Genomic DNA, 21,032 nt, shown 5'->3' on the forward strand with positions numbered 1-21,032 from the left:
CTCAGTCGTTTATTAAAGAATTTAACTCAAGACACCAGTCAGTATACTCGTTTGGACATACAAGCTGATGAAAGGAATAATTCCTAAAATGAAACACTACAAGTGGAGGCAATAAGTATGAATACATCCCATGGCACAGTATGAAACAAGAACATAAAACAAGGGTCATGACTAGCCAAAAAAGAAATAGGCAAAGCCTCAGCAAGCCTGGATTCTAGTTTCGCCTGTACCACTAACTTAATGGGTGACCTGGTGCAAGCCACATGGCCTCTCTGGACCTTCATTTACAGAATAACGGGCTGGAAAATGATCTCAAAAGTCACTTCCAGGGTTGAGAGTCCGCCTGACGATGCAGGGGACACGGGTTCGTGCCCCGGTCCGCGAAGATCCCACATGCCGCGGAGTGGATAGGCCCGTGAGCCATGGCCGCTAGGCCTGCGCGTCCGGAGCCTGTGTTCCGCAGCGGGAGGGGCCACATCAGTGAGAGGCCCGCGTACCGCAAAAAAAAAAAAAAAAAGTCACTTCCAAACCTAGCATTCTATAGACTGTATGAGTAAACACAACAGATCAACACAGTTATTTCTTTGCTGTGTCACATAAACTGATTTTTCTAACTCTGGGATTGTTACTCTTTAAACCTGTTGAAGGAAGTACCATTGAGTTACAAAAGGAGACTAGTTTTTTAAAAGTCTTCTTTTACACTACTCAATTTCCTAATTAACTAAATTTCCTACTAATATTTCCCCCTACATGTGTTTCTTAAGTAGGATTAACAGAGTATGTTAAAAACTTTTTAAGTGGGGATGTGTTTTAATACTTGGCAAACTTTGACAACGTTCTGGCTTGGGGTTTCCTTGGGAAGTTGACAGTTATTCCTGTCTAGTGGCTGTCCAAGGGACTGTCGAGGGTCATCTGTTGTCCCCAAAGCTAAATCTTTGGTAAGTTGCAGGCCCCCTGCTAAAGAGATAGGCCCCAGTGTTTTACCTTGTATTTTATGTAATGAACCAAGATATAGAAGGCTAAAACTAGACTTGTACTCCTACAACATCTTCCACTTGGTATAAAGGATGGAGGCAGATTTGATGCTGAAAGCAATCTTAAAACATACAGGTATGTTGCTGTAAACTCCAAACGTTAAGGCTTTTTCTAATCTTACAAACTACAAAATATATAAACACTTAGGATTCTCATAAAGCTTGGTATAGCTAATTTTTCTAATTGTAAAAAAAATCTAGTATTTCATCTCTCTTCTTTTTCCTATTTACCTTAAATATATCTAGACCAGGGTTTCTCAACCTTGGCACTATTAAACATACGGAGCTTGATAATTCTTTTGTTGTGGGGGTTGTCCTGTGCACGCAGGATGTTTAGCAATATCTCCAGCCTTAACACTAGATGCCAGTGGTATCCCAGCCATCCACTAAAGGCACAACTGAAATTGTCTCCAGACATTGCCAGATTTCTCCAGTTGAGAACCACCAGTCTAACTTGAGATACAAAAGCCTATTCTCAAGCACTTTTGCAACGATAAACAGTAATCTTTAGAGTTTCCTATTTTCTTTCTTAACCAATAAATAACTCTGACCAAACAAACAGAAAGCTTCACATTTCAACTTTTCACACATACCCTCCTAAAGTTGAATTTTTTGGTCTTTAGTCTTAGGTACAGGCAGTTATTGATGTACAATGGAAATGGGTCTGTGCACAAAATAAGAAGAGACATATATCCTCAAAAGCAGTGTAAAATTTTCTGTATATAAAAAAATAATCCACACAATAATTCGACAAGCATTTATTAAACGCCTACTATGTGCTCACCACTGTACTAGGCACTAAGGGGTGCAAAGATACAAATGTAAAAGTTATTATTCCTGCCCTCAAGGAGCTTACAATTTAACTTGGGAAATAAATACAAATGTGAAACTACAATACAGAATGGTAGAAAATAATTACAAAACAACATATTAGTAACTGCATGGACCATAGTAAAAACTCAAAAGGATCAGTGCTGAGGCAGCACAGAATAAGGGCGGTCTCAGTGTGAGATGAAATCGTCAGGGAGAGCTCATTCAGAAGATGTAATGGAAGCTAGGCTTTGAAGGGAGTAATGAACATGAGCTGGGGCCAAAGAGAAATCTAAGCAAAAGGAACAGCATGAGAAAGGCACAGAGGCAAGGGCTTATAAGACAACAGTGGAAGGTCACAGGAAGTTTAACCATGATAAATCAAGGTGAATATGCTAGACAGTAATGAAGCTGAGGCAGATTAAGTATGGAGGGCAAGGTAATGGAGAGCTTTGAACATCATTGCTCTGATAGGAATTATTTGCTGGGTGTTCTTGAGTGAAAATGAGATATCATGAAAATGGAGTTTGAGGAGGACCATCTTGGAAGCATACAAGGTGGGGATCTTGGGAGTAAGTAAACTGAAAAGAAAGAATTACAATAACCTGGGCCTCAGATGATATGGATCTGCAGAGAAGGATATGAAGGGATAGCAGAAACGTAAAAAAGTCCAGCCTCAAGGAGAAAACTGACTAAGAATTGGTACAACTTAGCAAGACTTTGGACATGAACGATGGAGACCAGAAAAAGACTAAAAGACCACTCTAAGATTGGGATAAGAAATATGAAGGGTAGTGAGTCTGTTCAGGGTAAAGATGTTAAGCAAAGATGCCTATTTAAAAGGAAAACAGGGGTTGGGGACAGAGTGATGAGTTCTGTTTTCAAATACCAAGTTGTATAGGTACCTGTGGAAAAGTTCACAGGTACCTATAGTACCTGTGGGAGACAGCCCACAGGGCAGGAAATATTAAGTTACTCAAATATAAGAAGGTAAGTGTAAACTATCACAATGGTTAAATAGGAGTATAGAAAAAGTAGTGAATAAAATTAAGACATGGAGATTTTCTCAGTGGAGAGGAAGAAAAGACCAACAAAGAAAAGCTAAAAGTGAAGAAACTGACCAAAAAGGATCCCACAAGTCAAAGGAGAATCCCTGAGATGCAGGGGAAATTCCCAAGTATGAAATATAGATCTAGAAGGACAAGAACTAAGAAAAGGCATTAATATTTATCCACTGATGATTCTGAGGATATTTCAGTGGAATGCAAAAGCCAACAAGGAGAAGTTTTAAGAATAGATTAATGAGGAAACGGGGTTTAATAATGGATGACATGTTTGAGAAACCATGAATGACAGAAGAATAAAATGGTAGTTGGAAATGAGCAGTAAAGTTGAAGCTTTTACACATTTTATGCTGTAGATGAACTTACTGGTGTCATCCTGACTGTCCATCTGCCTGGCCTAGGGCATGGATATTTCATTTCCCTCCACAATGCTACTTTCCCTGGGGCAGTTCAGAGAGAAATGTACTTGAATCTATAAGTTACTGCTTTGTCCTCCCAGTTTTTAAAAATGTTTTACTTCTTTAAACATGTTTTCCTTGCAGAATTTAGCTTTCTAGTACTACAAAGCATCAAAAGTATCAACATTTAAAGATGATATAATTATAAACCAAAATGGCATTTTCAACCAATTTTCTAGTAACTGTATGGATTTGCACTACGGTGCACATTTCCTCCCTCAGTAACCAGGAATACATAATTTTTTATTTTTATTTTTTTGCGGTACGCAGGCCTCTCACTGTTGTGGCCTCTCCCGTTGCGCAGCACAGGCTCCAGACACACAGGCTCAGCTGCCATGGCTCACGGGCCCAGCCGCTCCGCGGCATGTGGGATCTTCCCGGACTGGGGCACGAATCCGTGTCCCCTGCATCGGCAGGCGGACTCTCAACCACTGCGCCACCAGGGAAGCCCAGGAATACATAATTTTTAAATGGCAGGCCAGGGTTAGGGTGTTCATTAGAGACACAGCAGACCAGCTGTCAGGAGCACAGGCTTGAGAATCAGACTATGTAGGTTAGAATCCCTGCTCTATCACTTACTAGTTGTGATCTTGATCAACTCATTCAGCTCTCTAAGCCTCAGTTTCCCCATCCATACAGTGGAGTATACAATATCTACCATAAGCATAAGAAATATGTAACACTGGGTTTGGCACATAGTGAGTGCTCAATAAATGTCAGCTATTATTATCTAGAGCCTCAGAACCAAGAGTAAAACTAACTGTTCCCATATGGGAATCAATCACTGCATTCTAATACTGCCATCTTACTCAATGGAGAAAATCTTTGAAACCTAAGATGTCTCTACTAGGACTATGCTGGATCGCAACAGTTACGGAAGAACCACTTTATTACACCAGGTCCTAAAATGAAAAGCTGAGGATGGGAGAAGAAAGTACTGGTGAACAGTTCATTTCAGATTAAGAGCATAAAAACAGAATATGCAGGATAAAGGAACTTAGTGCATGTCACTCATAGTTAGGAGCAAAATAAGGTCATACAGAGTGATCAACAATATTCTAATGCTAAGAGTGAAAACAGGAGACCAAGAATGGGCTTCTACTTATGCCCCCAAAGAAACAATAGCCTTTTTCTACTGTCTTATACTACTTGGCTATCTCTATAGGTGTGCTGAATCAGCCTTGGTATATATCGTTCTTTCAAGTCATATTCTTTTCTCACATGCATCCCAGTAAAATAGTAATCTTTCTGGTCATATTTTCTTTAAATTTCTGCCAGATATTAGTAATTCTGAGATTTAAGTCTGGCTACACATTACTCTGAGTAGAGATGTTAACTGGTACATCTACAGTCATTTCAATATGGTACTCTGCTGAGAGCTTTCATTGGAATAGGAGACAACTGTTCCCCTAAACTATCAATACATGGGAGGAGTGTGTGTATACATGCACATGCACACACACATACTCTCCCTCTGACAATGTACTCATCCTATGTAATATCTGTACACAGGTAGCATTTGCCTCAGGTAGTATCTTAAGGACAATAAGGCACAACTAAAGTGGAGAGCAAGGATCTAGAGACAACTAGATTTATTTCTGGTTTCTTGTAATTTCAAGTACCAGGGAATTAGGAATAGTAATCTATAGGCCAAAAAGAGGGAGAGGGAGAGGGAGAGGGAGGAGGGAGGAGGGAGGGAGGGAGGGGGGGAGGGGGGAGGGGGGAGGAGGGAGGAGGGAGGAGGGAGGAGGGAGGAGGGAAGATAAGAAAATAAAGGATACTGAAAAGCATTGTTTTGAAGAAGTTAACCAAGGAAACCAGGATGACAAATGACAAGTGGGTACCAATGGTTCAATGAAATAGATGTAGATAACCTTGATGTTATTAGTGGTCAATATGGGCCATACTGGGGTAGGGAAGGGATGTTATAGGGAAGGAATTTATGATCCAAAAGGTGGACCTCTATGATACCTGATTTTACAACTGATTTTTGAAAACATCAATCATAAAACAACATGATTAGAAAGTGCTGTCCCTGTTCATGATAGTCACAGTGTGAAATTTCATAATTTCTCTTGGAATTTTCATCACAATGTGTATTATTTTCTTCTGGATAGGATTAATGGAATTAATTCCAATTCTGACAGCTGATTTTGGAAACAGCCAAAAGTTATTCAATTCCAAATATGGTGAATAAGTGAGTAATCAAGTGGTCAAAAATGAGATGAAATTCAAGAGTAATAGAGTTTTCTTGTATGTCTATTAAATGGGAATCTTGAGAATGTTCCAAATATCTAGAGGAGTGGTAGCACTTGGAATAATAGCACTACTGGAATAGCTAGAACTGCCCAATTTAAAGGACAACCCATATTTGGATTCTTCTGGAAGTTGTAGGTGTTACTTTAAACCAGCCTCATTACTTTATACAATATCCCCTGGTATACTGAAAGCTTCAAAGATGAAATATAGTGCTTGGTGATGATGAGTTTAATACTGTGTCTTTGCTGGATTACAGATGGAGTGCACCAGAATTCAGAAGAATGAGGAACTGTGAGGTGAAGTATTCAACTGATTACCGCTGTAGATATGGCAAGAAAGAGATGAAGAATGAGGGAGGTGCTGAGGCCATCTAAGGAGGTGGGTCCAGGGTAAAGACAAGAGTGTAGACCATCTAGTCAGGGGGTTTGTGCAGACCCCTGAGAGAGTGGTACTGTAATGGGCCAAAAGAGATGAGTATACATTCTTTGTAAGGATTTTTATGTCTTCTTCAAGCACCTCTGTCTCCTTTTTTTTCCCCAGGTGATGCCTTAACAAGGATAGTGTAAACACCTATTTGTACCACAGTGTACACTGGGAAGGTGGAAAGCAGAGTCAGAAGTCACCAAAAGGCACAACCATCCAAGCTCAAGAGCAGCGGGGCTGAGTCTCCACTCACCTCTTTCTCTGCATCATTCCCACAACCATCACTAATGCGTCCACTTCCTCGCTGACACAGGTACTGGGACTGGGAGTGGTGAAGGATACGTATGGATGCTCAATGACTCAGTGGAGTCAGTGAAGGTGATATATGAAGAAAAATGCTGGAGTGCTGTTAAAAATATAGCATTCTGAGTTTGCATGGGAATATGGATTTCCACTATCAGGAGCATTAGAATAAAATAAAATGCACACTTAAGCATAAATACATGAGATGTCTGTAAAAATTTCCCTAGAACTAGGATCTTAGAGAGCTAAATATAAGTCTCACATAGAGGCTGCTTCAAACTCTAAAGCAGCTTCTTAGGTCAGATTAGGAGCACAAGTGCACCTTTAGGGGAATAAATGGGAGAAGGGATCACAGATGGGAAGAAACAGAGAACTAGGAGGAGTAGCCTCTCTCAAACCTATAGCTACTCACCAAAAAGACAAAGTTAAGTGCCTCAAGCCGCAACGAGCAACTTGCTCTAATGCTATTTTAAGCTTCTAAAGGATACCTTAGGCCATCAGGAGCTCCACTCCATCAGACACCTCCCAAGATAGTCAAGCTAATCAACCTGCATCAAGGCACTGTGCCCAAACTACTGAAGAGCTATTCTAACTTTGTCACCACTATCAATTCTGACCCTAGATAAGGTTGTAATGATGCTGAACTTTCTGCCTTTTTGTTACACTGAAAGACCTCTCACTAGCACATGGTTCCTCTAATGCTGAATAATGCCCAATCTATGACTAAAGTTTTTTCCTAAACTCCCGTGGATTCAGACTTTTCTCCACTGTGGATTCTCTGATGTCGAATGAGACTTGACCTCTGAATAAAGGCTTTCCCACACTCATTACATTGATAGGGCTTCTCCCCTGTGTGAATTCTCAGATGCTGAATGAGGCCAGTGTTCCCATTGAAAGCTTTCCCACATTCTTTACATTTATAGGGTCTTTCTCCAGTGTGGATTCTCTGATGTTCAATAAGGCCTGACTTTTGACTGAAGGCCCTCCCACACTCATTGCATTTGTAGGGTTTCTCCCCAGTGTGGCTTCTCTGATGGCCAATAAGATGTGAGCTCCGCCTGAAGGTTTTCCCACACTCATCACACTCATAGGGCTTCTCCCCAGTGTGGATTCTCTGATGTCCGATGAGGTGTGAGCTATGACTGAAAGCTTTCCCACACTCATTACATTCATAGGGTCTCTCCCCACTGTGGATTCTCTGGTGCAGAATAAGGCCCGCACTCTGACTGAAAGCCTTCCCACACTGATTGCACTGATACGGCTTCTCCCCAGTATGGATTCTCTGGTGCAGGATCAGGCCTGTGTTTTGACTGAAGGCTTTACCACACTCCTTACAGTGGTAGCGTTTTACTTTGTTGTGGATATCCTGATGGGAAAGAAGGGCTGACCTGTAACTGAAGGCTTTACCACACACATTACACTGATAGGGTTTCTCCCCAGTGTGGATTCTCCAGTGGCGAACAAGACCTGAACTCTGAGCAAAGCTCTTCCCACATTCATCACATTTATGTCGTCTCTCTTGGGTGGGATTTCCCCGCTGCCTCTCTAATGTGCCCAGAAGGTCTCGGGCTTCTCCATGCTCAAGACCCCCGATAACATCCCCGTTGCATTTGGCAGCTGTCTCTCCATGTGGTTGGATTCCAGTAGATATTACCTGTTTTGAAGCTAATTCCCTGTTCTCATTCCTGGTCTCACCACCTGGAATAAAAATGTAATAAACATCAAGCCAACGTCACTTCCTATACTCTGTGCTAGGAGAAAAAAATCAAAGATGGGGGAAAGGAATATACACTTGGAACAGCTACAAGTAAATGCAAAGCTCCCACCTGTCTCTGAAATGCCTTTGTTAATATGGGGAGAAAGGAGCAGGGTCAAACAGAAGTACCACACACCAACTGGGGAAGAACTGCCATCAAAAAATAGGGTCGATGGGGCTTCCCTGGTGGCGCAGTGGTTGAGAGTTCGCCTGCCGATGCAGGGGACACGGGTTCGTGCCCCGGTCCGGGAGGATCCCACGTGCCGCAGAGCGGCTGGGCCCGTGAGCCATGGCCGTTGAGCCTGCGCGTCCGGAGCCTGTGCTCCACAATGGGAGAGGCCACAACAGTGAGAGGCCCGCATACCGCAAAAAAGAAAAAAAAAAAAATAGGGTTGATGGAAGAAGGACTAAAGTAGAGAAGGGATCAACTGCGGAGAAGTGGAAGTTGGGAAGTGGGAAGGAATATGGAACTATGAAAAGACCTAATGAGTGGAAAAGGAATGAAAAAGTCCCAGTCATTAAAAGGGAGGAGCACAATAGGTCTAAGTGAGAGAATCTATGTGAACTCAGAGAGCACTAAAAGATTTCAATTTCCAACTGGCAAAGAGACCAATACCCAGTTACAAACTGTAAGGTAAGTCCTAGATTAGAGAATAAAAGTGCCCTTTTATTTTTTTAAATTTATTTATTTATCCTGGTTATTTTATTTCTATTTATTTTTTTAATTGAAGTATAGTTGGTTTACAATATCGTGTTAGTTTTGGGTGTACCGTAAAGTGATTCAGTTACACATATATATGTGTATATATCTTTATTCTTTTTTAGAATTCTTTTCCATTATAGGTTATTATAAGATATTGAATATAATAGTTGCTGTGCTATACAGTAAATCCTTGTTGTTTATCAATTTTATATATGGTAGTGTGTATCTTAATCCCATACTCCTAATTTATCCCTCTCCTCACCTTCCCCTTTGGTAACCATAAGTTTGTTTTCTGTGTCTGTGAGTCTATTTCTGTTTTGTAAATAAGTTCATTTGTACTATATTTTAGATTCCACTATTTTTTAGATTCTCTGTCTGACTTACTTCACTTAGTATGATAATCTCTAGGTCCATCCATGTGGCTGCAAATGGCATTATTTCATTCTTTTTCATGGCCTAGTAATATTCCATTGTATTGAGATATATATATATATATATATATACACACATACACATACACACACACCACATCGTCTTTATCCATTCATCTGCTGATGGACACTTAGGTTGCTTCCATGTCTTGGCTATTGTAAATAGTGCTGCTATGAACATTGGGGCGCATGTATCTTTTCAAATTACAGCTTCTGTCTTTTCCAGATACACACCCAGGAGTGGGATTGCTGGATCATATGGTAACTCTATTTTTAGTTTTTTAAGGAACCTCCATGCTGTTTTCCATAGTGGCTGCAAAAGTTCCTTTTAGAACTCCAGAAGTCTCAATATTTTATCTTTCTGTTGGATCCTGAGTTTAAACTCAACTATGTCTTTCAGAAAGCTCAAAGCTACTGTACACATAAACAAACACAAAACTGTAAATGATAATAATAACCAGAGCTTTCCTTACCCAGGGAGAACATGTTTCTGTAATTCTCTGGCCTGTTATCTCTACTCAGATCCTTCTGTGATGAATCAAGAAGCCATTCCTCTCGAATTAGGGACACAGCCATGTCTTCAATCTTCTCCAAAGTCTGAAACAAAACAAGATGCCCATCTGGGACTGGGACTGTTCCACAGTTCAAACCCAGAGTGTCAGAGAGATCCACCAGGGTTGGAGTGGATCAAGAGGTGGGAATGTACTGTGTAAAGGGATCTGCATAGCTAGCAGGAAAGAACAGGAAAATGCACCAGATTCACTGGGGGAAAATCAAGGATCAACCTGTCTCTATGCAGAAGAACATGGGGCAAGTTCTTAATGGAGCTATGGGGTTTCAGTGAGGAGCACAACTCACCTGGAACCCTGCTGTAAGAAGTGTAGCTCTCATCTCCTGGTCTCGAGGACTTCCTTTCTGGGAAGGAGTAGGACTCTGTGAAGCAGATATGGCTGAGAGAGGAGAAAGGAGCTATGAATGAGACCAGCCTTGTCCTGTGGTTATAGGAACCAGCACTAACACATTCCAAAATTATTTGTATTTCAGCCGATATGCATGCCAGAGATTTTGAATATGAAATGCTGTTAATCTTGGACTCTGGGTTCATACCTATGGTTGCTCACAAAACATCTGCACTTTGATGTCCCACTCAGCCTGAAGTTACATGTCAAAAATAGAAAGTGTACTGGTTTCCTAACAGGAAGTGCATTACAACTTCTTCTCACCAAAGCTATATTCCATCCTTGTGCTTGTACACAGTATTTCTTTAGGTCCTGATCTCTTGCCAAGCTGAATATGAGAACCAATCTATCTCTACTAACTCTACTACTTTTTTGAAATGTCTACCATGACTGCCAGCATCTGCTTCCTATAGAAACCAGACAGGGTAATATCAAAATAAACATAGACTACTGTGTCTTGGGCAACAGGCATTAGAATTTTACATAAGGATTGTATTATTAATTGAAAATGTTTCTAAACTTCTTTAGAAATATTAAAAATCCACTAATTTAGAACAAATTACTATAAACCACACAAATGAAAAAATAAGAAATTCAGGGCAAGTATGAGATGAGACTAGAACACCTTATCTTGTTCTGTAAGAAAATTCTCAAAAAGTGATGGAGAAATGTCAATAGGACACAGGAGCCAGACTGAAGAGGCCTCCTCTGGCCAACTCTGAGACAATTTAAGCATCAAAATAAAGATAGTAACAGAACATTTCTGGAATAAAATAAGAATTTATGAGTCCATATTGATAAATAAAAAATGAATAAATAAAATAAAATGCGGGAAGGAGAGAACACTCTCCATTACAATAAATAAATAAATGTAGAAGAAATGACAGAGTTAGAAAATAATCACTTTAGTAATCACTGATTCAGTCAAGAAGCATCAATAAATACTGAAACTAGTGTTTCAGCAACAAAAGTTTCATGAGGACCAGGATATTTACACAGACTCAAGAGTATCTCCCCACAAATTACTTATTAACTACAAAGGGAAAAACAGTAACAAAAACCTAGCAAGAATAACCTTAACCAAGTCATCAAAGATAACATTACCAATAACAGGCAAATTCCTGTTGTATTCCTGAGGACAACATCACTTCTGGGATGTTCATGCCAAAAATATACAACTTGAATCTACATATGAGGAAACATCACACAAACTCAAATTGTTGTCATTCTACAAAATAACTGACTTGTACTCTTCAAAAATGTCAAGATCGTGAAAGGCAAAGGAAGGGTGAAGAACTACTCCAAGTTAAAGGAGACTAAAGAGACAGGACAGCTAATTGCAAAGTGGGATCTTGGACTAGACTCTGGAAGAACATTATTGGGACAACCAGCAAAAACTGAGTATGAACTGTGGACTAGATTAGTATTGCATCAGTGTTAAATTTCCTAATTGTGGGGGCTTCCCTGGTGGCGCAGTGGTTGAGAGTCCATCTGCCAATGTGGGGGACACGGGTTCACGCCCCGGTTCGGGAGGATCTCACATGCCACGGAGCGGCTGGGCCCGTGAGCCATGGCCGCTGAGCCTGCGCGTCCGGAGCCTGTGCTCCGCAACGGGAGAGGCCACAACAGTGAGAGGCCCGCATACCACAAAAAAAAAAAAAAAAAAAAAAAAAAAATCCTAATTGTGATCAATTTATTGTGGTTATCTATGAAAACACTCTTGTTTAAGAAAATACATACTGAAATATTTACAAATAAAGTGTCATGATACCAGCAAAACCTCAAAATGCCTATGTTGTAAAATACACTGTGGTAACAGAAATGTATGAATACATAAAACCCCCAAATTCTTTAATTTGTTCATGAGTTTACCACTGGAACTAAGAGTCTGTATTTGAAGCCTAGATAAACATTTAAATCAGGTCTTATTGCTGGTCTGTAAACAGTAGAGGCTAGCTCCTTCCAGGAACTAGACAGGTGTCCCAAAGGTACTTTCTTTCCTCTCTGCTTTCCCACTCCTCATCAATGAAATCTAGCTCCTCACCTCTGTCTTGTGGCCCTTGGAGCACTGGAGATTCATTCTGGGTTGCCACAGGTTGGAGCTGAGTATCCGGAGGCTCTGGTGCAGATTTGGAATGCACGACCTCCTCCCAGAGTACCCTATGTCCATGTGCACGAGCAGGGACCTAGAAACAAGACACCTGCATTACAAGGAATCCCTTTGAGAAATGAAGTGAACAATGTAACAGTACCAAGAGCACATCTAAAGGGATATATACTGGGGGAAGGAAAAAGCAGAATCTCACTTAGTTAGGAACACAAACATGTTGATTTGCACAGAAAGGCATCATTCCTGCTTAGTACTGAAGGAAAAGATTTCTGCTGATGCCCTCCCTCCTGCCCACAATGCTGATATTCTGCATTCCCAAGAAAGGGGAAGAATGATAAACAGAAGCTTAAAACAGTGCTCTTTAGTGGAAACAACTTTTGATAAGAAACTAGGAAACCTGAGTTACGGGCTCAGATCTGCATTTAGTTATTTGGGTGCCCCTGAAAAAGTAAGTTAAGCTCTCTATGCATCAGTTTCCCATCTAGCAAACAGAACAATAATACAGTTGTAGGGATGTTATGAGGATAAAAAATGGATTTATATCCTTTACAAGAATAAAAAGAACTCTACAAATACAAGCCATACCACACGATAACTCTTTTCATCCTCCTGCAACACAAACTCATGCTCAGCATTTATTCTCCCATTGTTGTGTCAATGTCCCTCCACCCAGCTTCCTGGACTCTCACAGTCAGAGCATGCCCACCTCCTTCTACTTACTGGCCGTCCCAGTATATCAATTTGCCTTTCCAAATCCTCCAATAGAGTCACCACCTCCTCTCCATTCTCTAGATGATGTTCCTTAACCAGAGTCTGGAGCTCCTCAGGCAGGATGGTCAAGAACTGCTCCAGCACCAGCAGCTCCAGGATCTGCTCCTTGGTGTTCAAATCTGGCCTCAGCCACTGGTGGCAAAGTGCTCGGAGTTGGATCAGAGCTTCTCGGGGTCCTAGTGTCTCTTGGTAGCATAACTTCCTGAAGCGCAGGCGGAACAGCTCTTGGCCAGGAGGGTTATTTTCATGTAGACTTGATTCCTGGTCCCAACCATGATCTTCCTCTACCTTGATGATTACAAGGTCCTCTTCAGGAGCCTGGTCTGGTGGGGATGGGGCTGAAGACTTCCTTGATTCTGCAGCCATTTAGGGCCAGAAAAGCTCAGGAGACTCGTTTCCACTACTTTATCTTCTTAAGAGAACCTGAGGGCCTCTTCTTTAAGGGTACTTCTTTGGGAAGAGAAAATGACAAATAGTGTAAAGGCAAGTCAAAGGTCATAGTAATCTACTGAGATATCTTAACAAGTTCCCTTCCATGACATGGACTTCATGGCTCAGTCATTTAAGCGATCCTCTCCAGAAATAACTCCTTGCCTCCTTAGCCTTCTGCATGCCAATCCCATCTGGGAATAACCCTTTCCTTCTGCTTTCTCTCTTGGGGATGTGGAACATGGCTAAACAAAGTCAGGAAACCATGTAGACTGGGTCTAACTGAAATTCTGCATTTAACCTCATCTGGCCCTCAGGGCTGCTGATTTAACTCCTTTCAACATTCGCTATACCAGCTATACTGTTTCTACACACTTTGGCTCTCAACCTGCCCCTCACTCTCAACATGAGACTAATTTCCATATAATCTAGCTCAAGATATTGTCAAGAACTGTCCTAACACTTTCTTCTTCTCTACCTAACATTATCATACATGTGCTCCCCCTGCCATCTTCCCCCTGTCTCCAGGTTAACTTCTACTATGGACTTTACCTCAAGCTCTGTAACTCTTCTCTGGGGCACAGGTCCTGCATCTCCAAGGAACCTGGATGCCCTATCAACACCTGCAACCCCAAAACCTAGTCCCATACACTAATGATGTTCCAGAATGTTTTATAAATAAAGTCATACAGTATGTAGCCTTTTGAGTCTGGCATCTTTCACGTAGCATATTGTACTTGAGATCATCAATGCTGTTGTACATATCAGGAGTTTATTCCTTATATGGATGAATGTTTACCCATTCTCTAGTTGACAGTATCTCAATTGCTTCCAGTTTTTGATGATTACAAGTGATGCCACTATAAACATCTGCACGTGAGTTTCTGTGTGAACACAGTTTTCATTTCACCTGGGTAAACATCCAGAAGTAAAATTGCTAGGTCATATTGTAAGTATATGTATAACTTTATAAGAAACTGCCAAACTGTTTTCCAAAGTGGCTATAATACTTTGCATTCCACTAGCAAGATGTGAGAACTGCAGTTGCTCCATATCCTGACCAGCATTTGACATATAAATAAATAAATATATAGACATATATATAGATTTAGATATCCTAAAGGCATATAGTGGTATCTCACAAGGGTTTTAATTTGCATTTCTCTATTGACTAATGACGTTGAGCACCCTTTCCTGTGCTTATTTGTCATCCATATAGTTGGTCCTTCATATCCATGGGTTCCACATCCCTTGATTCAATCAACCACGGATCAAAGATGTTTGGGGAAAAAAAAATTCCAGAAAGTTCCCAAAAGGAAAACCTGAATTTGCTACACACCACCAACTATTTACATAGCCTTTACATTTTATTAGGTATTATAAGTAATCTTGAGATGATTTAAAGTATACGTGAGGATGTGTGTAGGTTATATGCAAAGACTATGCCATTTTATATGAGACTCGAGCATCGACGAATTTTAGTATCCATGAGGGGTCCTGGAACAAATCCCCCATGGATACCAAGGGACAACTGTATCTTTTTTGGTAAGTATCTGTTCAAAACTTTTGCCTATTTATAAAATTAGTTTTTTTTATAATTGAGCTTTGAGAATTCCTTACATATTTTGGATACAAGTCCTTTATGAAATACGTGACTTGCAAATATTTCCTCCTTTACATTCTTTTAAAAGTGCCTTTCCAAGAACAGAAATTCGTAATTTTTTTTTTTTTGTGGTATGCGGGCCTCTCACTGTTGTGGCCTCTCCCGTTGCGGAGCACAGGCTCCGGACGCGCAGGCTCAGCGGCCATGGCTCACGGGCCCAGCCGCTCCGCGGCATGTGGGATCTTCCCAGACCGGGGCACGAACCCGCGTCCCCTGCATCGGCAGGAGGACTCTCAACCACTGCGCCACCAGAGAAGCCCTGAAATTCATAAATTTTTGAAGTTTGTCAACTTTTTCCTTTTAGGTATTGTACTTTTGGTGTCATATCTAAGAAATCTTTGCTTAATCTAAGGTCACAAGGATTTTCTCCTGTTTTTTTCCTAAAAGTTTTATAGTTTTAAGTTTTACCTTTAGTTCTATGATTGCTTTTAAGTTAATTTTTGTTCAGAGTTTGAGGTATGGATGGAGGTTCATTTTTTTGCATACAAATATCAATTGTTCCAGCACTATTTGCAAAAACAGATTAAACTTTACCCATTGAATTGTCTTCGCATCTTTGTCAAAAATCAAGTGACTATACATGTGTGGATCTCTTTCTGGAGTCTATTTTGTTCCACTGACCTATATGTTTTTCTTTTTGCCAATACAAAACTGTCTTGATTGCTGTGGCTTTTAAAATCTTGAAATTACTAAGAGTCCTGCAACTTTGTTGTTCATTTTCAAAATTGTTTCAGCTTTTCTAGTTCTGTTGCCTTTTGATATAAATGTTATAATTGGCTTCTCCTATAAAAAAAATTCCTGGAATAGGATTTGTGTTGAATCTGTAACTCAGTTGAGGGACAACTGACATCTTAACAATATTGTTTTCTATTCCATAAACATGGTATATCTGTCCATTTATTTAAGTCTTCCGATTTCTTTCATTAGTACCCACACTATTTACCTATTCTCAAAGGACAAGATAAAATGCTTCTTAAAATCCTTTCTTAATGGTTCCAATTGGAAGTGATTTCCCTCTTATTCTATACATCTGTTACATAAGTATGTATTACTTTAATGTTACTTTTGCCATAATTGTGTATTATTAGTTGCAAAGGAGTTTTGACTTTCTAACTTAACTGTATGTTTCCCATGAGTACAGGTCTTTTTATCTTTTATCTTACTGATAGAATTGAAGAACATTAGAGGGCTATTATTTACAATACCCGACACAGACTGTATTTATATTTGTTGAAGAGTAAGTTTTAGATATAAGGCCTGAGGTCTTCTTTAGACCTGTTCAATTACAGGGTCCTATTTCTTTGGGGGATATATGTCTATGGCTTTTACCTTTGGTATTAGGCATCATCTCGTGCCTGCAGTAGCAGTGGTAAGTGCTCTTCCTGCCTTTGGTTATGCTTTCTTTCCATTCATGTTCCATAAAGATGCTTACTGTGGGTTGAATTGTTTCCCCCCCAAAAAAAGATATGTCGAGGTACTAACAGCAAACAAACAAACAAACAAAAAACATACTACAGGGCTTCCCTGGTGGCGCAGTAGTTGAGAGTCCGCCTGCCGATGCAGGGGACACGGGTTCGTGCCCCGGTCTGGGAAGATCCCACATGTCGCGGAGCGGCTGGGCCTGTGAGCCATGGCCGCTGAGCCTGCACGTCCATCCGGAGCCTGTGCTCTGCAATGGGAGAGGCCACAACAGTGAGAGGCCCACGTACCACAAACAAAACAAAACAAAACAAAACAAAACAAAACAAAACAAAACAAAACGTACTACAATGCATAACATAAGTCCCACAACAAAGAATGATCTGGTCCAAAGTGTCAATGTCGAGGCTGATAAATCCTGGTCTCGTGGAAATCATTCAACTCTAACTTAAAAAGTCTCAGCTTACCTATTACCTTTTAAATTAGGTTTTCCCTGTTGCCCTCACTCCTCAGCCGCCAATACCCCCAACCCCCTGCCCCAGAAGATTAAGGTGCTCATTCTTTTTTGTTTGTTTTTTTGCTTTTTGTTTTGTTTTGTTTTGTTTTTGTGGTACGCGGGTCTCTCACTGTTGTGGCCTCTCCTGTTGCGCAGCACAGGCTCCGGATGCGCAGGCTCAGCGGCCATGGCTCACGGGCCCAGCCACTCCGCGACATGTGGGATCTTCCCGGACCGGGGCACGAACCCGCGTCCCCTGCATCGGCAGGTGGACTCTCAACCACTGCACCACCAGGGAAGCCCTAAGGTGCTCATTCTTGCCAAGTTATTTTTTACATGGTCCAGACATAGGATTTATCACACTGTGTACAGTATGTACTGCAAATGTCAGCCCATGGCCATGGTTTTCTTGCAAATGTTAGTTTGTAGCCGTGACCTTTTTCTTTGTATCTCTTTTTAAGCAGGGAAGTTATATTACATATTTGTATGTCAGAAAGATCACAATGGCAGCACTGTGGAAAACAGGATGGAGAAAAACATAACTGAAGGCAGCACTGTAGAGAATGGAAAAGAGCATAACCAAGGGCATCATATCCAAAAGCAACTGGCAAGAAATGCGAACATCAAGATAAAATCCCAGACCTGTAGTCCGCCAAGGCAAAGAAGAGGTAGGCACTTATAAGGAAAATCAGATTACATATTGTTCCTGACATGAGTCTTCAAAGCAGTGTCTCTATCTTTCAGGGGTTTTGGGCCGAGAGGGTGGGGTAGGGTTGGCTCATAGTCTCTCAGTCTAATGAAAACACAGAACTTCTCCCCATAAAAAAGCCCATAGGCACAAAAGTTTACATTCAATTTCATCGGGTTCATACACCAAACGCCCACCTAAGGACTCCAGGAAGGTTAAGAACCCCTACTTAGAGAGAGTGGACAGAAAAGGAAGAGAATTTGAAAAGTTATCTTTAGAATCAGACAAGACTGGTGACAGTAGTTTTGGGAGTAAACTACAGATAGGAGAAATCAAGGAGCAAGAGATAACGTTAAATATGGTAACTGACAACAGAGGGTTTAATTCATAGATGATAACTTTACAGAGAAGTGGGTGAATTTCCTGGAATACAGAGATTTGAGGGAAGAGTGAATTTGGACAAGAGGCTGAGATTTTGTGGAGGGTTTGAGACAAGGGGTAAACAATTTTGTTTTGAACAGACAGGGTTAACATCCATGGTTTTAAAATAATTCATTTAAAAAATCAAGGAAAATTTAATAAATTCTTAAAACAGATACTTATAGTTTAAAAACTTAAAAGGTCATTACTATGGGACATGAATTCTGAACTCTAATTGTTTTGAATGTGATTCTGCATAGTCATAGTTTTACCATGTTTTCCTATGAATTTCCTAAAGTCAAGGTTCATCTTTAAGTACTGAACTACTAGCCATCTTCCATCTTATAATCAATGCTCGTCAATACTAGCTTTAAAAGGTTTCAATGTTAAGTGTGCATCACGCAAGAACTTTATATTGTTGATATGTTAAAACGGTAAAATAATACTAAATGACATTAAAATCTCAGTAGTGAAACTGATGGGAGTCATCTAATCGTCAGATTTGTTCATATTTTAAACCAAATCAACCAACAAATCTTATCCATTTGATTATTCTTTTTAGAGCTAACTTTCCATTTTTAGCCTCTTCCCTCTCCCATGAGACAGTTTTTGAAAATTACAGCCTATAACTAAACAAGTACAAAGATATGTACTACAAAATTAGTCTACTATGTACCCTCCTCTCAAAGTATATGCACCTGTATTTAGGTTGGTAAGCACCTTGTGGATCAAGACTGCGTCTTACATTCTCTTTTAAGAATACCTCATCAAGTTTCTTGATTTAAGAAGCTAAAATAATCAATCTTTAAAGCTTCTTCTCATCTCAAACGCTATAATCCTGTGAACTACTGAAAGCACAACCCATTTTAACAGCATTTCAACAGATGACGAAAGAATGTTTTCTTCCTTTAGACTAATTTAAGTCTAATTTGGGATGTTTGAGAGCTGAAAATAAAACAAAACAAAGATATTTTCCAGGCTTTAAAGATAAAGGTGAAGCAAACACTGTGCTTTATAGGTATCTCAAACTGCGTTAAGTTTTAACATCTACCACATTTTACACTTAACCACAGCAGAAATTCAAAATATGTATGCATTTGCTACAACAATGATTACTGCATAAGTATACTTAACTGAACTAATCAAATAGAAATAGGGATTATTTTTTAGAGGTGGTAGTGGCAGTCTTAATGTTGCCTGACAAAAATTACTCATGAGTCACTTGAGTTTTGGAAATGGGGCCCCTCCGAAAGAGTTCCCAGGCATCTGCTTCAATTAGCTTTAATAAACTAAGTATTCTGAATAAGTCTGAATTTTACATCACCACGAAGTTGTCAAAAAATGTTTCTTTTGTACATTTATGCAGTCAACACACCACCACATTCTGAATACACCACAAAGAGCAAAATAACTGAGCAGGAAAAATTGGCTTCCAAGGATAACTGGGGTTTCCAAAAGCAAAATATATCTTAAAAAAAAAAAGAATTGTGACGGAAATGCAAAATTGCTAAGTAAAAACAATTCAGATCGTGGAAAGAGGAGGATGAAAGATAACAAGGGGGAAAAAAAAGATAACCCGGGAACAGTTTCCTATTTTAAGACAAAATCGACTGCAAATAACGCCACAAAACGATTAGCGATGAAGACAGCGAATCTCTACTAAAGGTTCCCTCGCAAAAAGTTTAGGCACGCGGACTCGGCCTGCGCTGGCAACCAAAGCGACCCTTGATCCACCGAATCACCGGGGCGCCGACTTCGGCTCAGGTCCCCTCTCAAGACCCCTCACGCTTGTTCTCACCTGCGGCCTGGTCTGGCCACAAAGCCCTCCCCTTCCTCCGGCCCGGAGCCCGAACCGTACTCACCGTGAGTTCCAGCGGCGGCCCGGGTGGGGAAGTGAGGCTGCAAAGTGTGGACAGACCTGGAGGGAGGGCTGGTAGAAAAAGGGGCGAAAGCTGTAACCGGACCAGGCCCCTCCAACCCCTAACTTCCAAACGTGCGGAGGCACAGCACCGGCCAGCAAGCATCTTGCCCCAAGCCACTTCCGGGAGCTCTCTAGGAATCCTGGAGGTCTGAAAGCTCTATGGTCGGCCGACTAAGCGGACGGGGGCACCGCGCCCCTCTCACCAGTACTCTGGGCCTAGCGTTCCTCTTGCGTCTACGCGTCGCAGGGTTGCGCGGCTCTAGGGCATCGGGAAAGTCGTGGGGAATAACGGACTGTGGTGTCACCTCTGCCCCGCGCACCTGGCTCACCCAGTCCGCTCCGCACGGTCGCTGGGGAGGTAACCGTCCCCCGGCGGGCTGATCCGAGGGCGTGCGGGGGCCAGCGATGAGAGCAGGCGGAAGCTGGGGTATCGGTGGAGGAGGATGCGCCTTAAGGATCCTTATGATGCTAATTAACTAGACTCGCGTTTGGCCGGGTTAGTTACCCCTGTACTTTACTGTTCTCGCTTCATAAATATGTCCAGTCCTCTCACATAGACTGCAGATCTCTTGAGGAATTTTGTTAATCATGGTTCATAGCTTTTCGAATCCCCTACGGCACCTAGTAATAGTATACCATATACTATTAAGTATTCGAAAAATAATTATAATTAAATGTAAATTCTCTTCGAGTCTGTACATATGTTCCACCCTTTCCTATCTTAATGAATTGCAGTCTCTTACCAAACCTGCTTTGTAGTTTATTTTTAGTGCTGAGTTAAGCTTAGCATCATGACGTAATCTGTGCCTTAAGCTTCAGTAGTAGACCCTAGTTCTAATACCACAAATTTCGAAAAACCTAAGTTCAAATCTATGTTCATTCTTTATACACCCTTACAATTTTAACTTTTCAGAC

At 40.9% G+C, this 21,032-nt stretch overlaps 1 protein-coding gene across 2 annotated transcripts in view; it reads right to left on the reverse strand.

Annotated features, from left to right (window-relative positions):
* The window catches only part of ZKSCAN8 (zinc finger with KRAB and SCAN domains 8), a 33,988-nt gene extending 13,651 nt beyond the window's left edge, over nt 1-20,337 (reverse strand). The window contains exons 1-6 of one of the 2 annotated variants that reach the window (XM_049693678.1): nt 20,059-20,337; nt 13,031-13,531; nt 12,245-12,386; nt 10,100-10,191; nt 9,715-9,838; nt 7,110-8,049 (exon numbers count right to left, since the gene is read on the reverse strand). In XM_049693678.1, coding sequence (XP_049549635.1) covers nt 7,110-8,049; nt 9,715-9,838; nt 10,100-10,191; nt 12,245-12,386; nt 13,031-13,447 — 1,715 coding nt within the window. In that variant the 5' untranslated portion in view covers nt 13,448-13,531; nt 20,059-20,337. Of the gene's footprint in view, nt 1-7,010; nt 8,050-9,714; nt 9,839-10,099; nt 10,192-12,244; nt 12,387-13,030; nt 13,532-20,058 lie in introns of those variants that run through there. The other variant, XM_049693677.1, reaches the window with a different exon arrangement.
* Nucleotides 20,338-21,032: the final 695 nt, after the last annotated feature.

The sequence above is a fragment of the Orcinus orca genome, chromosome 10, assembly GCF_937001465.1.
Source record: "Orcinus orca chromosome 10, mOrcOrc1.1, whole genome shotgun sequence".
Lineage (NCBI taxonomy): Eukaryota > Metazoa > Chordata > Mammalia > Artiodactyla > Delphinidae > Orcinus > Orcinus orca.